The sequence below is a fragment of the Plectropomus leopardus genome, chromosome 5 (assembly GCF_008729295.1).
Source record: "Plectropomus leopardus isolate mb chromosome 5, YSFRI_Pleo_2.0, whole genome shotgun sequence".
Classification (NCBI taxonomy): domain Eukaryota; kingdom Metazoa; phylum Chordata; class Actinopteri; order Perciformes; family Serranidae; genus Plectropomus; species Plectropomus leopardus.
In genome coordinates this window covers 9981383-9998647 of record NC_056467.1, presented here as the reverse complement: position 1 = coordinate 9998647, position 17265 = coordinate 9981383, and the positions used below count along the sequence as shown (strand labels likewise).

Here is a 17265-nt window from a genome sequence, read left to right as displayed (position 1 = left end):
GGGAAAACGTTTTCTGGCGTGGTGACTTTGTGTTTCATTTCCCTTTTTATTTCCTAATTTTTAAGGGCTCAGTGATGTCATAGGGCCAAAATGGCACGTCCAGCTGTGGCGAAACACATTTTGTAAGTTTGTACTTTCTTTTGTTTCTTAAACTTCATCTCTGGTACAGATTACAGCCTGCAGATCATCACTTCACCTCACAGGCGGTTTTTGAGAACATTTACCTGATTATACCTTCAGTATGAACAGTATTCATTAAAGTGCTGTAAAATGTGTTGGCTGTTCTGGATTTCCACTTGCTGTTTTGCTCAGTCCTGAATATGTGGAGCGTTTTAATAAGAATAAAAGATTTTAAAACAAAACAAAAAATGGAATCCACAGACCCCATCCACTGTTTTTTTTTTTTTTTTTTTTATACAAATTTTGCAATGAGGCAGCAATTTCTCAAATCGGATGTCACATCATGTGTTATGCTAGTGATGCTGGCATAATGCGTGACTGACTAATGTTGACTAATGCTGACTAATGATCTTAAAATAAGCTTTTTCCATTACAGAAATCACTCGTCAGAAGCTATTTGTTCAGAGGTGGATATTCAGTTTGGGTTCATGCATGTTGAACCAAATAATAAGACAGGCAGCTCTAGTTGCTTTTTATTACAACAGTTGTAGACAGAGACTACTGAGAATTGTAGTTGTGTTAAAATATTCTTATTTGTGTGTAGGCTGATTTGTGAATAACTTGTATATATGGAAAAGTTGTTGTGTTACTGTAAAACTATCATTATTATGAATTTGAAAATAAAGTATCATGTCCCACTAATTATTTTTGGGTGCTGTATTTTTTTACTCTCTTTTTTTACATTTAGGAAATGCTACCAAATAAGTCCACTACTATGTGTTCTTGAATCTAAACTACAAAATTATACACGCAAAATGTACACATACGTAGACTGAATACAATTACAAACTGTGACAGGCTGATTGTTTGCTTTTGTATCATGCAAAAGTTTTTACCAGTTTTTTTTCTGAAGTGAAACAGCGGCAGAGGGACAAGAACAGATGCAATGTATAGATAAGTAACAATACACACATAAATGAAGCATGAAAAAGTGACTATATTACATTTGTAGTGTGTGTATGTGTGTGTGTGTGTGTGTGTGTGGGTGGGTGGGTGTGTGTGTGGAGAGGAGGGTATAAAACACACTTAAAAAGCAGAACAGCTTCATAACTTCCTGCGAGCTGTGTAGGTGCAGCAGACCACCGAAAGTGTAAGTTGAAATATCAGCAAAATCTAATTTAAGCTTTAATAAATACATTTTACATGTTGTTACGATAACTTAACTTAATCAGTTTAAATTGTATCATCTGTTATGGCTGTCTTGGGCTAATTTATTGACTTGGTATTACACATGATTATTAAGTTAGTTATAAAGTTTATATGTGAATTATAGAATTTGCTTTGATCTAAATATAAAACATAATAAACATATGGAGAGGCAATAAAAAAAGTCATAAATATAGATATCATAAATATAGAATCGAAACATCACAATAAAAGACTGCAAAAGATGACAAAAATTACTATTAAGTGACAAATACGTACAGCTGTTTAAGAATGAGAAAGCTGGACAGTTTTGTGCAGGATGCTGAAATACTGATCATGAGATGTTCAAAGGTTCACATTACGGTGAATTTATTTGTTGTCCATTTATTTAATGTGTTAATTTAAGAGGTTATAATGCTGATTTACAACTTTTCCATCGCCAGCTTACACCAGCCATGGAATTCTATGAGGACTATGACTACAACCTCAGTGTTATACCAGACTATAACGACACACTGCCTGTGTTTCCTGACACTTTCACCCCTGAGATTCAACTGATCCAGATCGTGGCTCTGGTCTTCTACGCCCTTGTGGTCCTGCTGGGTGTCCCTGGCAATGCTCTGGTGGTGTGGGTGACGGGTTTCTGCATGCAACGCTCTGTCACTTCCCTCTGGTTCCTCAATCTAGCATTGGCTGATCTTCTGTGCTGCCTCTCAATGCCTCTGCTCATGGTCCCTCTGGCCCATGATGACCACTGGCACTTTGGCTCGCTGGCCTGCAAATTAGTCAAAGGCCTCTTTTACCTGGTGATGTACTGCAGTATCCTGCAGCTGGTTTTGATCAGTGTGGATCGCTGGTTGCTGGTCAGCAGACCCGTATGGTGTCAGAACAAGAGGCGACCAAAACAGGCTGCCATGGGGTGTGTTGCTGTCTGGTGTTTGGCCCTGATTGGCAGCATCCCCCAGTTTGTCTTCGCCGAGGAGATCGAAGCAGGACAAGAGAAACGAGAGTGTGTGACAGTGTACACGCCCGTAATTGCCTGGATCATCACCTCCAACCGCTTCCTGGTGGGATTCTTCGTCCCTTTCCTGGTGATTGTAGTCTGTCACTTGGTGGTGTACAGAAAAGCAGATAGTGGACTGACACGGGGTGGAGCCCGCTCCAAGCGCACACTTAAGGTCATTATTGCTGTGGTGCTGAGCTTCTTCCTCTGCTGGCTCCCACTGCATATTATTGATTTCCTCTTATTGACGATTCCTCGCAGTTCCCCTCACAGACCACATGTTTACCTGGCACATGTTTTAGCACTTTGCCTGGCATATTTCAACAGCTGCCTCAACCCACTGCTCTATGTGTGTCTGGGCCGGGGCTTTAAAGACAGCATGCGCCGCTCCCTGCGCAACATTCTCAACTTCGTCAGCGAGGATCCTACGACTAAGATGAGCGTTGCTAATTCTGACACCAAGAGCTCAAGCGTGGGGGTTACTAAAATCTAATGATGTGTTGGCTATGATATGCTGTATAGCAGAGGTGTGACCATGTTGTTGTTGCAGACCACAAGTAGGTCTTGACCTATTTCACTCAAACATCAAGTCAATTAAGTTTCAAGTCCCAAACAAACAACAGAGTTGCATTTGCTCTCTATGTTAATATTAATCTTTACTTTATGTTTTTTGTGCAACTTCAAATGTTGAGTTGAAAGTTGTGTCTCCATGTGAAATTTTGAACTTCATGTTTTACAAACTGCAATGCTTTCTTTTTGTTTTTTGTTAGTTCTTTGTGGTTCTCTTGCATTTTAATTGGATGTGTAACACCCCTGAAAAAATATTAACGATAATCGGGAGAGAAAAAAATTCTGTTCTTCACAAGAACTTTACTTTATGAAGGTTTGCAAAACAAACAAACAAACAAACAGGCAAAAATCCAAACAAAAACAGCAGTTTAACGATTTACAAAGAATGTAAAGGGCTACAGAAAAATTCCTTTTATCAAGAGTAGTTTACCCACCAGGAGGCTATTTCCCTGGCACATAATTTCTGCTTTCTTATATATTACTAAATAAAATATCTCACTCTAAGTTCACTGTCACATAAGTCACTTAATCACATTAAAACATAATATAATAATATCTGATTTAGTGCAAAGTCCCCTGATGGTGTGCTTCAGCCTCTTGTGGTCAAAATGAGTATTACCAAAAAAAAAAAACAATTTGTTGAGCCTTATTTTCTCGCAAAATTTTATTTTATTTTGTCATGTGTGGAACCAAGTGAAAGAAAAAATTCTTGCAAAAAAACCCCAAAATATTTTCTCGCAAAAAAATCTCGCAAAACTTTTTTTTCCCACTCTATTTCACACATTATTATTATTATTATTATTATTATTATTATTATTATTATTATTATTATTATTTAAAACCAGAAAAATAAAAAAATTTTTTTTTAGGGCAGGTTAGCTGATTTAGGAAAATGAGGCGAAACGAATTGATTCATGGCATACTTTTTTAACTTTTGGTCTTTGGCGAAGGTACCAGGTGTTTTCAAGTCAAAGGCTTGAGTCGAAGTGAAGTTACGAGTCATTAATGTTAACTCATTTCCTGCAAAGAAAATAATGTATCATGCTACAAAAACTCTGAACACTTCTGTTTTTTTCTGTTATTGACAGAAAATATAGGAGTGCACAAATGGTGTGATTCTCTATATTACTTTTTTGTGTTGTAATACAAGTTTCTTGTCAGAAATATTATTTTATATCATATAAGATCATGATAAGATTTATAATTTTCTCTTGTAACACACATATATCAACAGTAACTTTGCCATAGTAAGAAAAGAAAGACACAACCAGGACCACAAGAGGGAGCCACACTGTAAATCTCTGAATGGCCAATGTGCAAAAAGATGCATGACCTGGGCAGAGACCAAAATGACAAAAGACAATTAAGTTATGTTTGTACATTTGTCAGAAACTCAGTTTTGACAAATTCTCCTTTTTGCATGTATATTGAAGTCTATAAAATGTAAATACATTATCATTTTTTACAGCTTTTCTTGTGCATATTTACCTTAATTTATGGTGTTATAGATGGATATTTTTGTATGAGACAATTTTAGAATAAACAAAACAATAAAAATGTTTTTAAGTACCAAAATTAAGAGCGAAGTTGCCTTTATTTACAAACTACATTCATTCCAAACAAGGCCACATGATGGTATATACAAAAGCATACATATTTACAAGAGTGTCCAAGTCTGTGCCTCTGTGTTTCAGTTAATCTGTGCACCTATACACACTGTATGTGCATGCATGCTTGTACACTGGTCCCTTACTATGTCCTCTACTAAACCCATTCCTGACTGACCTGTTAATGGTTACTGCTCCCTGCAGTAAAGTTGACAAAGAAGCAGCGTGGAGTATAACAAACAATATGGATAAAGGAATATTCCCTGCTCAGAGATTCACAATGAGACTATAAATTTGGAGACTGTAGGGAAATTGAATGTACGTAGATTTGTACTATTTATCAACTCCTGCACAAATAATAATATTTTTTATAGGTTGCTGGTTAACTGCAGGACAAAAATCATTGCTCTAAAGCGTCAGGTCTTATCACACACCTAAATAATGGCTCCAGTAATCCTTTCTTGTATGGGTCTGGAGTTTCAGGATAATATCCTAATAATATCTAAATAATTTCCAAGAAATTTCATGGAAAGAAGTGTGTAATTTGGATCTGATTTGTTGGAAAATAGAGACAGTGTTCAAATAGGACACATCAGATAATTCCAATTAACTGGTCATGAAAGCTTTTATTCAGTTGTTTCCAGGAAACTTAGGAAATTAGTGAATTTGGACCTGTCAAATGGAGCAAATTCATGGTTCTTGGAAAAGTCAGGGCCATAAAACACTTTTATCTAATTTTTAAAGCTCTTGTGTTTTGCAAGACTTGAGGCTTCTGACAATGTAGCAATTAGTCTTGTAGACTTGCATTTGTTCAACTCTACACTGTAGGAATTAATAAATCACAAATCTGTTCTTAATGAAAGGCCAACAGACACTAAGAAAACTAGTAATATATTCAGTCACTTAGCTTCAATGTGGTCAATGTCAACACAGTGTTAATTTTATTGCATCTGACCAATTAGAGCACGATAATGTCCATTAGTCTAGTGTCTGATGGTTGTCAGCTGCAAGATAAATTCAACTAGATGATCTCTGGCAGATCTTTAATCATGCCTAATTATATTATGTCTCTCACCAATGCCCCTCTTCCACCTAAATCAGTGCATGTGCAGGTTTTTGAAAATGGGTAAACCAGCTAAAAATAGGCTACTGACTCCTTTTCCATTGGCAGTAGAGTACAGCCATGTATACGGCTCTGCAGCAGACAAGCATGCCTTTCTGTGTGTGGTTGTGTGTATTTTTTTTTGGTTTGTGTGTCATGTTCAACGTCACAGAAAGGCCGGAGAACCGGTTAGTAAACAGTAGAAAGCAGCATGAATAGACGCCTGTGAAAACATCATGGTGGCTAATTCTTTTTTTTTTTATATCTCTTACTTATTCAGTCTCTTTCAAACTTGGTGCAGACTAATTTGGAACAGTATTTGAGTGCTACTTGGGTAGAGATGATTGGTATTTTGCGGTGGCGCATCATTACATCTTGACATCAGAGCCAGAGTCATAAATACTTATGACTACTGCAGAGTCAGTTGACCTGGGTGTGAATGCCAATTGCTACCTTTCTTATTATATGAAAAAGCCAGATGTTAGAGAGGATTAGCAAGGTTTTTTGTACAGTGGAAAAGGGGCCCCAGAACATCCTGTGATTAGAGGTAGGTAGTGTACAAAGCCTGGATTGCTTAGTTATATAACTGGTGACCAAAGAGGCAGCCACAGTGTTGCTCTGATGATGGCTTTACATTACAGTAGTAAAGGTTATGGGTTGAAAACAGGTTTGAGCATTTCCTCATACAGTAGTCATGACTTTGAGGGACCCTGAGCGGAATCTGAGGATCTTCTTTTTCAGAGCATGAGAGGCTTTTATCTTGACGAAGGCTTTTGGTTGAGAGGGGGCATTGGTGGTGGCTTTTGGTGAAGGTGAGGATGAAGAGGAGGTAGAAGCAAGACGTGGTGGCAGCTGCTGAGGCCACACAAGCCCCCCGCTTTCATCTGAGTCGCTGGACAGTGAGCTTGAGGCTGGGGAGTACACCTCGCTCATACTGGACTCAGACTCCGCGGGGGCGGCACCAGCATAGCCCTCCTCACCCTGGCAGAGAGGTGCTTTCTCCTGAAAGTCTGGGTGCCAACGTTGAGTGTGCTGCTGCTGCTGCTGATGGTGGTGATGGTGGTAGTTCTGGGGTTGGGAATGGGGTAAAGAATGACCATGGCGAGCTTTTCTAGGTGGTCGTCTATGTGCCTGGGTGTCCCCTTCATCCTGGCTGAGCTCCAGGTTGGAGCACCAGCGTCGGCTCCCATTGTGGCTGTTGTTGCCCACCTGCGATCCAATGACTTGGTTCTGAGCAAGATCTGCTCGACCCTGGTGTCTCTCGGTGGTGCTGTACCTGCGCTCAGGAAACACTCGTTGGCCTAGGAGGCTGTTTTCAGACTGGGATCGACTGGTTTTACTGTTTGATTTCTTAGCTCTCTGCCGCTCATTGTGGCTCTTTTTAGACGTTCTGGGCTTAGAGTTCGGGTGGTCAGGAGAGGTGACAGCTCGGTTGGGCTTAGGCTGCTCTGGGTTGTAGTGTCTCGGGGAGCGCACAGGGGCGTGGCTGGCTTGTCCAGGGATATACTGGGCGTTTACTAAATTGTGTTTGTGTTGAATAATGGGATGTGGTTGTAAGTAATGCTGGGGGGATGGGGGTTCACAAGAAAGGTCAAGAGCCCCAACACCACAGTTGGGGTCCAGGGAGGGCAGAGGTGATGGTAGCCTCTCAGCCAGGGAGTGTGGCCTGGACTGGGGGTAGGGCAGAGCCAGATAACAGTCCTCCTCCAAAGATGGGGCCTCTCCTCCACACACCTCCCCTTCCAGCGGGTCACAACCCCAGCCCTGGCTTTTAGAGTTTGCCGAAAGGTCAACATGGGGCTGATTGGTAAGAGACAGAGTTCTCCTGTGTAGGGAGCTGTGTCCAGAGACACTGCAGTATGGGGGGTCAGGGTTTAGGCTGGTGCGGGGCTGACATGGCCGTGGCGGGAGGGTGTGGCGCTGGATGAGACTTAGGATGTAACCCTCTACTCTCAAAGCCTGCTGGTAGTCCTCCTCTGTGACCCGATCTTCTGCAGGCGGCTGTTGCCAGGCATGGTCGCCTCCACTAGAGTCACACTGCCAGGACTCCACTGCTGTGCTCTCCTCAGCAATGCCCTCAAGTGGCGGGTAAGGGGCAGAGAAAGAGCGCGGTAAGGTGGTGCGTAGGACTGGCACATCCAGTTCTCCATTCAGCATAAGGGGGTCCCCTAATAACAGAAAACAACATGGTTGCAGGCAAAGTCGCAGGAGCAAAATTATAATATTGCAAACAAAAAAGAAATCTACAAATAAGACATAAGAAATGCCTGGCCTGCCTTAGAAAACATACAATAAGCTACAGATCATACTGAACTTTAGTCATTTCACGGATAAAGACTCAACACTACAGCGAGTCAGTGTTTAGTGTCTAAGGTCATCGCCTCTGGAACAGCCTGCCAGAGGAGCTGAGCACGCCCCACAACCATTAAACACCTTTAAAAGAGGACGTACCTTTTTAGCTTAGCATTTTCATAATTTCATAAACTCTCTTCCCCTGGTCTTTTTATCTCTTGTTTTATTGTGTTCTTATTCGTCTTATAGTCAATTATAATGTATTTGCACTGTGTTTATTCTTAAAGTTGTTCTTTATTTGTATATCTCTTTTTATTGTCGGGCACCTAGTATTGCAATTTTGCACAAAAGTTGCTTTATTAATAAAGTTGAATTGAATTGGTTAAGCAAGGACGTGCAATGTAAAACCACTCAAGAGTGCAAAGTCAGTATATTTGGTAAGAAGATGTCTGGGAATTAATGCTTAAATTCACATCTAATGTATGCCTTAGTGCCAGATGTAAACATATTCATTTACTCAAATATTAAATCTTCTAAAAGTGTGCATGTAGGTATTTCTTTTAACTGTCGTTGCATCTTGATCTCTACCACACTTCCTGATTTTTGTTGCTTTGAACAAACAATACGATAGTCGTGAGGATAGATGCAAACTCTATATAAATCCCTTTGGCATGCTGTCTAAAATCACACACAGGAGTTGCCTGATGCATCTGCTGTTTAGTTTTGTGTAAAAACTCCAAGCGGATTCCATTGTGGCCATATTGCACAATCTGCGTAAAAAGGGGCATAGGGTACCAGAGAAGGATAACAAATCTGACATTTTTTCCATATTAGCAAAAGGAAAATAAAAGGTGAATACATGCTCTGATTCTAACAGCGTATACCGTCAAAATTCTAAAATTATATGCTTAAATTTATTTTGCTTTACTTACACAAAGAACAAGAATGTATTGTGTGTATTAGTGTACCTCAGTCCTTCCAGATCTGCAACTTTTTCTTACCCACAGACTTTGGCCTGTCGTTGGTGTACACCCAGGAGGAGGCTGTCTCTGCCGGCTCAGTGGAACAAGACCTTCCTTTAGGCGATTGACCCTCACTCGACTCATAGAAACCTAGGAAATACAATTAGAGAAAAAAAGAGGGGATGACTGTCTCATTTATTATAGCTCAGTGATTGTTCCAGTTTTCTAAAAATATGCTGTTAGATGCAGACAGTGCCTCACCGTGTTTCACAATTAGGCCATAAAACAAAACTGAAAGCAACTGGAGCATGAATGAGCAATATAGAGCAGAAATAACATGACAATATTGTAAAATGCAGAAGAGAAAACATGACTTTTGTTGCATAGATCATATATTTAATGCAAAAAACCCTCAGTGGCTTAATTGAAAGCGAGTAAATGAATGCATATTTTTAAAAAAACATGTCAGAGCTGTGATCACATAAAAGGTTTAAAAACGTGGAAGTACCAGAGCTTGGCCGACTATCACCTGCGTCTCCTTGAGCTCTGTCATAGCAGCCGTTGTCAGTGTCGATCCTCAGTTCTCCCACTTGCTGTTCCAGTGCCTGCATCAGGCCCCATGGGGAACTCTGAAGGGCACTCTGAAACACAAACACACACACATACTCATGCTGCTTTCTTACTGTCTGTATTTGATTGTGCTGTTCAGATGTAATTTTTAAGTAAACAGTAAGAGGAAACAATCAGTGGTTTCACCAACAAAGTTCAAACAGTCCTTGAAATCAAATTAATGGCTTGCAGAAACGCTAATAACAGAAGCACAGCTGTGAATCCTTCCCTGCTTGTTTCTCCAGCTGTACGCTGGTACTCATTTTGTCGGGCATGCAGATAATCAGCAGTCACCTGTTGAGATAAGCTCTGATTTTTGTGCCCAAGTGTTTTAGATTATGGGTAGATTTGAATAGAGGGTGTAAAACAGAAACGAATCCAACTAGTATAAAGTATCAACTACTGACTTAATTATAACAATTTGGATGAGTAGCACTTATTTTATTTCCAAAGATGGATATTTCAATCTGATTAAAGAAAGATTGCCTTGTTATTGTGGTGTGTGTGTACAATAAAAAAATGACCCGAATGAGTAAAACACAAAATGTCAAAACTGATAAGGCTACAACTCAGACACAGATTCTCCTTCATTACAATAGAAACGTGGCCATCCAAGGTCGCCACAGTGCATCAGTGAAGTGCATCCATGTAAAGCATCCATATCTGTCAGTGGCCTCTCTAGCGTGAGCAAGCAGAGCAAGCAGTGAGTCAGAACATGAATATTTCAAGGATCTGCAAAGGGTCAGGGAGGATGTTCTTTCATGTGGGTATGGGGGATATGCACACACATACAGACACACACACACACACACACACACACAACCACACACACAGTGGTAAGACAGTGAAATTGGACATGCTAGTTCAGCCAGCCAAGCAATTTGCACCGGTCTCATGTCGACATCATCTGACACATGCACTGACATCTGCAGACACTTGCGTGCAAGCTTGTCCGCATAGTTTAACACACACACGCATTGTCACAGACACTGTCTCTCTCTCTCTCTCGAACACACACACACACACACACACACACACACATTGGGGTACATCATTTTGTTGGAGGTGATACAGTTGACACTGAGGGCTCATTAAGAGACTTCATTATCGGAAGATTGAGCATGTCCATATAACAAGGTGACACTTCTTACATTACAGACCTGCTATGATGAAGTATCTGTCAGGCAATTGCTACAGTCTTCGGCACTTTCTGAGCGCTGTCTTTGTACATTTGTGTGTCTGTGTCAATAAAACACTGCCTATTGAAATGTAGATAGGTCCTGTGGTGTGCACATGTGAAAAAAAGCAGATGATAAATGACCAGAAAGCAGAGACTGTTATACTGGTAGAGAGCATCTTTAACCATACTTGTGATGTGGCTCTTGGTGACCCCCTGACTTTTCCTCTAGTGCTAATATGAGGTTGGTACTTTTGTTTATTGTGATGTGTCTCAACAGCTATTGAATAGATAACCATTTAATTTGTATGTGTGTCACAAACTGTGGTATAAACCACATTTGGGATGCATATTCCAAATGTGCAGTATACATGCCCAAAGAATGCTCCTAAAAATAGAATAATAGTGGCATTTCTCAATTGAAAAATAATACATTCATAAAGAAGGCCTTGTTCAGAAAAATTAAAAAGAGTACCTGCCGCCAAACCAGGTATACTAGCCAAAAACAGAGACAAGACAAAATAAAAGTCAAATCTGTCATATATGCGCAGTACAGACCGTAACTCATGAAGAAAAACCCAACAATTCCAGGCTCCAAAGTACATGGAGGCGTGGAAACATGTAGAGGCAACCCTCGCAGAGACAAAACAGCAGTTTCCCCAGGGAGTGAAGGCCGAGGCTACAAAGCAGGCTGCCAACGTGATGCACCGGCTGGCATAAACATGCCAGAAATTAGAGTTGCAGACTCCCAGACAGTGGGAGGATGAGGACCCCAGGCCGCTGTGCTCCCACTTAGCAGTAAAGTTAATTTAAGCAAGCAGACACTGTAATTCAGGATCTGCCATCCATAGACAAGCCGACCACAATTACAATCTGAAACATCCATGCAAAACGACAGACCATGCCACTAGCATGGAAGCCAGGTAGGAAATGCACATTCGAGCAGCAGGCCCTGGCCTAGATATAATGCATTGCGACACCATCCCATAATTAAGGCACCAGAGAGTCATTGCATACAACCCAGTGATGATACAATGGGCAGAAAAAAAGTCAACTCTGCTACACTAGCATAACTGTTGACTCTGGTACATTAAAGGTCACATTCCCGGACCAAATAACTCATCCTTCACAGCTCAAGTTTGAAAACATAGCATGTGTTTGTGTTGTACATGTTTAATCTCTGCAAAGCTGTAACATGCCAAAAGAAAAAATCCTGGAAAACAGGAAAATTGGTCTGGACGAGCCCTCAGAGTGATGTTTTGCTCAGAGCGCCAATCGGTGCTCGAGCTCTGACTCCTTTGTCCTGCAGACAGAAAGCGGCCATGATGTGAATGCTGCTGAAGAGCAATTGACCCAAGCTAACCTATGCTTCCCACACCACCTCTTCACCCCAAACACTGTCATGTCTTTTGTCTCGACAAGGGCGCTTATTGTCTTACTATAAACAAAGCATTAGAATCACTACATCAAGATGGTTTTGTGTGGCAGAAGCGAAGAGCGGGGAGCTTTGTTTTAGCTACTGGTGTGGGGTAGAAGAATAGCTGGGAGGAAGGGAGAGTATTGGAAATCAATTAATCAATGATGCTTATTCACACAATTGATTGCTTGCCGCCTCTTTGTGGCTATGCCCACCAATGCACACACACATACACAAACTGTAGAAGCCATGGAGCTGGTTATTAAATTATATCACTGCAGAAAACAAACCTTTGTGGGCAAACAAACCAAGCGGACACAATACAGCATTTAGTAGTGCAGCTTTGGAACTGGTTTATTCTGCAGCAAGGACCAGTTAGCTGCTCTTTTGATTGCACTTCATTATTAATGGTCTCACACTGGTTCCTTGACACTCTGCACACTGTATCATTACTGTTTTACTGCATCCTCTGCTCCGGGCTGGTGGGGGGATGGGGGAGACTGAGGACACAGCTCAGCTGGCCTCACCTCGACATTAAGACGCTGCACACTGGGTGTACAACACATCAGGACCACCTGCTCTTTTAATAAAAGAAAGACGGACCGGCAGGTGAATCAGGGAAAAAATGATGCCTAATTACTGACTAATGTCACGTTGCACCGTCTTCAGTTACTGGGGATAAAAAGTGACATGGTCTAATGAAAAATTGTCAACCCAAGGAACAAAAAACCTTTCGCTTACTTAGAAGGCATAGAGACATTGCAATTCTGCCATCAAATAAAAAGGCCCGATGTAAACCTTGGCTGTTGAAAAGAGAATTTTAATCTGAGGAAAAGATGTCTATCCAGTCACCAGCTAAAGGGGTTTGAAACGATAACACCAGGAAATAAAAATGTATGGAACAGGACACATGAGGCATGCAGCAGCTCTGCTGGACACTCTGTAATTAAAGCAGTGTTGTGACTGGCTCCACACAGGGAGGGCTGTGGGAGGCTGGAGACACACACACACACACACACAACTCTATGCCCTCTGCTCCACCATTTGACTAAACCCCACTGATCCCCTCTTTTCTTCAAACAGTCAGATACATTTTAAATGCTTAATTTAACTAAAGTAAACTAATGATAAATTCAAATTCTATGGAATTTACACAGATGTGCACACTGTGTTTACAAAACCAGAGTGAATGGCGTCCATTAGCACGCTCTGACTCGGTCGTACGTGCACAGAGGCTTGTAGGCAGGGCAGCAGGGTGGGCTGGCTGTGAATGGAGTCTCTTAAGAGAGACATGCACCAGGCTGTGCTCATGTGTGGCACCAGCTCAGAGTCCATCTCATGGTGTGTTTTGTGCACATAATGTTTGCAAATGTGAACCTGGTTTTTGTGTGCGTGTGTATTTGCATGCATGTATATTTTTTGAGGCTCATTTGCTTGATGGCTTGCATGCACACACGAGCCAAATGACACACAGATGTCTGAGTTCCTGCTTTATCTTTGTGTGCAGGCACAAAGCGGAGGAAACCATCCAGTGATCCACACGAATGATCGCTCACTGCTGAGCAGAATAACTGCTCTATAGTCTCACTAATGATGTGCTGCTGTCTTAACACAAGGACACATACAGAGCCTGATCGATGACAAGAGACTTGTTCAGGAAAGGCACAAAACCAGTGCAGCCAGGGGAAATACACACACCTTCATCCACAGACCTTTTGCAAAAGTTAATTTAAATTTTTCAGAGTTGATTAAATATAACGTCAGAACTAGGAGTGTAAATATATGCAGGCAATTCAGTTGTACTGGGGCCCATAGAAAGTGGGCACTCCAACAATACGTTAGGCAGAAACTACTAACACAAAAATACTAATTCAGATTCCCACTTTGGTAATATGTCGGTGTTCAGAGAAGAATTCACAACAAATGAAAATGATTGCCATTTGCTATTTCTTCGAAAAGGCAAACCAATCTCCATTATGGTTTCCATCTGTTTAAAAAAAAAAAAAAAAAAAAAAGTCAGTGGAAATCTATAGAAAATGATGTTATAAAATGTTTATCCTACATAAAATATAAATAAGCTATATACAACTACTCAACAATTAAATAGATTTATATTTAGTATTTTGTTATATACTTATGTGCAATGACGATTTCTGGGTACTATGAATACCTGCACAAGGGTCCATCATAAATGCACTGGGGCCCTTTGTCACTACCTTATGCCATGGTTCAGAACACCACAATTCAAACACACACAGATATATGTATGTCACTCACTCATTTACAATTCATACACTCTGCTCCACTCCTCAAACACACTCAGTAGGTAGCTGAGAGGGAGGTCAGAGCTCCATGCTTTCCCAGCTGCTGTCTGGCGTCGCACAGCTGTCAACACCTTCAACACCACACAGTGTATCCAGGAGAGAAGGGCCTCTCACGCCGTCCGGGGGCCACATTCATGTTCAAGGCAGCTACACGCGCGCGCACACGTCCGGCAGTCCCACGGGTGTGTTGTTTCTGTGTCACTCCGTGAACTGCACATTTTGGAGACTTTAACCTACATGGCAGATGAGATTGGGGATTTGTCTCGGACGCAGATGGTGACCTGATATCATGAAGACTCAATTTGAGACTTCAATTAGAGTCCCGGAAAAGACAGTATTCTCACGAGGAACATCCCGTGTAATTACTCACACGCTTGGATAGGCATAACAGTTAATAAACATCGATCCAAAGACGCGTTTCGCAGAAAATGAAAACGGGAAAATATATGCAGCCCTGAGGGGAAACGCGTGTCAATCCCTCACTGGCTTTGAAAATGGCTGTTTCCTGTCAGTGTGAGGCTGAGAAGCCACCAGCGGCAGGGAATATGAATTTACTGGACCGGTGTGTGCGCGCACTTGACCCTCATGTATTTCTGTTATACATCTTTCAAATTGGCTTTCTAATTAGAATAATCAGTTTTTTTTTCCAGAATTATTAACCATTTGAAATCTGGAGCGACACGCTTTCCTTGTGCTGCTTTAAGCAGCCTTTCAGCAGTATTTAAACCTCTTAACCCTGAGCAAATTGGTGTCATGTCTTTGAAAAAAAGGCAATGACAATCTTGGCAAAAAATATTCCTCAAATTGCAAGAAACTAGTAGGTTTAGAAAACTGTTTTTACAAATCTAGAGGAAAATGTCAAAGGAAAAAAAAATATATAAAAAAGAATAAAGCCAAGTAAAGCGTTTTTTAGGACTGTCATAATTACAATTTTAAAAATAGGTTTCAAAAATATCATCATTTTTAAACTACCCCCCCTCCCCCAGGTCATTTCCGTGTTTTAAACTATTCTTTAGGTAATCGTCTCATACTTTTTTGTGTGCATTTTTTGGGGGTAATTTCTTCTTTTGTCACTCATTGGCCTCCTCCAATGGCTTTAAAAGAAATAAAGCACCGTGCCAGCATCATGCCATTCCCATCTGACGCCAGTGTACCAGGCCACCTATGCGCCTCATCCTCTCTCTGGGGCCTCGGTCGGAATCATTAGTATTCTGCTCCATATGCGTCTATTGTTAGGGCCCCAGTCAGAGGAGGAGGAGGGAGGGGAGAAGGAGGTGTGAACGGGAGGCGGCTGATTTAATTTCTTTTTCACCCTCTTTAATAATGGCTTCCTATTGTAGCAATGTTGAGACAGCTTACAGGCTGAGCAGCAGCCAAACAGAAACAAAACGCGCAAACTCCAAAATTACGCAGCAGAATTACAAAATAAAACGCAAACTATTAAAAAACCCCATAATTTACAGTGTCGAGCTCAGTGGTGCGTAAAACTTTCTGCGGGAGATGCTGCTGCAGAAATGCTGTCACTGGAAGTTGTCTAACCTAGTTCTCAATTCTCATGTAAATTTGTCGTAACTTGGCTCGAGCTCGACATTTAAAAACATCTCATTAATTATGTGGAAGATCATTATGACATAAAAATGTTAACTGCAGCAGAGACATACATGCTGCAGGGATAATTCATTCCTTTATGATGTGCAGAGAGCACAAATAAGAGCTTGTTAAGTAGTAAAACCTACAAAAGTCCATGATGAGGGAACAATGGGCCATTAAATAGTCGGTCTATGCTACAAACGGCGGGTGCTCCACCCCCTGATTTCGTTACCCCCATGCATAAATCTCAGCCCAAACGCACAAACGCATTACATCCTTTCAAACAGAGAGCCTATTAATCAAGTTGAGTAACTTTTTTTGCAGATAGGGGTCACCTCTACACAAAAGGCGCAGCCAAGACCAAGAGTCCATGCAACGGTCAAGCGGTTGACGAGAGGATACGCAGTAAAAGCTGTTAGATATTCAAAACTATGTATGGTACATGGGGTAAAGTGGGGTTTCAAGGGGTGGAATTGTGCGCTGGAATCCAAACAAGCAGTAATAGACAGTCAAACTTCTTACCAGCTGACGCCTCAGTGTCAAGTTCTCCTGCCCCCAGCTGCTGAAACACGCCAGCTCTCCTCTGGAGCAGTCCTGGGGCAGAGGGTCTCCCAGAGCCAGCGCCCCCAGCACCAGGCACTCCTGCCTCTGCTTGCGGAGCTCCAGTTCACACAACCCGGCCAGACTCGCCTCCAGGCGCTCCTTGGTCCGACTGCGCTCCACAGTCACCGGGAACGAGAACGCACGATGCATGGCACCTAAAATCCCAGACTTCTATACACTGAAAAAGCCAATTATCTCCCTTATTTAAAATTTCTTGTTTCCCCAATTAGCCCAGATTTACGAGGGCATCCACAGGCTATTAAAAGCCATGCTGAATCCCATTGCTTGTAATAGTACGGTTGCCTTGGAGCCTTGCCTTGAAGCAGCATCTATGCGTTATACATTTTCTATTTCGCAGCTGTCAAACGCAGCAACGGAGCCCCGCCCTCTGCGACCAGCCACGGAGAGAAAAGTGGGAGTCATCCTCTTTTCCAAATCCACCCTGAGCCTTCATTGGACGTGAGAGGCTGGTGGGGTGCTGTGCGTAACGTTGTCCCATCCCCCTTGATTCATTACCGTGACGCGTCGACCTCACCCATCTTCCCATCTTGGCCTGGGACTAATGGACTCCTTCAGGCGACGGTTATTTCTGGGAGTGTAGAAAAACACTGGTTATTTATTGTGCTAAATTTTATGCTGCAGTGTAGCAGCAGAGAAAAAAACATTAACAAGACTATAAGAAG

General features: G+C 41.7%; 2 protein-coding genes across 2 annotated transcripts; one reads left to right on the top strand and one right to left on the bottom strand.

The window, feature by feature from the left end:
- Window positions 1-1238: 1238 nt before the first annotated feature.
- Window positions 1239-3571, top strand: LOC121943329 (C5a anaphylatoxin chemotactic receptor 1). Its single transcript, XM_042486849.1, has 2 exons — window positions 1239-1270; window positions 1770-3571. The coding sequence occupies exon 2, from the start codon at window positions 1782-1784 to the stop codon at window positions 2820-2822; it is 1041 nt and encodes a 346-aa protein (XP_042342783.1). The 5' UTR covers window positions 1239-1270; window positions 1770-1781; the 3' UTR covers window positions 2823-3571.
- Window positions 3572-5510: 1939 nt separating this feature from the next.
- LOC121943666 (dapper homolog 3-like) lies at window positions 5511-16732 on the bottom strand. The gene is made up of 4 exons (XM_042487242.1): window positions 16502-16732; window positions 9371-9503; window positions 8902-9012; window positions 5511-7776 (listed from the first exon to the last, which is right to left on the bottom strand). Exons 1-4 carry the CDS (start codon window positions 16730-16732, stop codon window positions 6290-6292), a joined length of 1962 nt encoding a protein of 653 aa, XP_042343176.1. The 3' UTR covers window positions 5511-6289.
- Between the last annotated feature and the right edge of the window lie 533 nt (window positions 16733-17265).

Coding starts and splice junctions, on each gene's coding strand:
- LOC121943666 (XM_042487242.1), bottom strand. CDS start 16,732: ATGCATCGTGCGTTCTCGTTCCCGGTGACTGTGGAGCGCAGTCGGACC. Junction 9,504..16,501: donor TGACACTGAGGCGTCAGCTG/GTAAGAAGTTTG, acceptor TTTGTGTTTCAG/AGTGCCCTTCAGAGTTCCCC. Junction 7,777..8,901: donor CGACAGGCCAAAGTCTGTGG/GTAAGAAAAAGT, acceptor TTCTGTTATTAG/GGGACCCCCTTATGCTGAAT.
- LOC121943329 (XM_042486849.1), top strand. CDS start 1,782: ATGGAATTCTATGAGGACTATGACTACAACCTCAGTGTTATACCAGAC.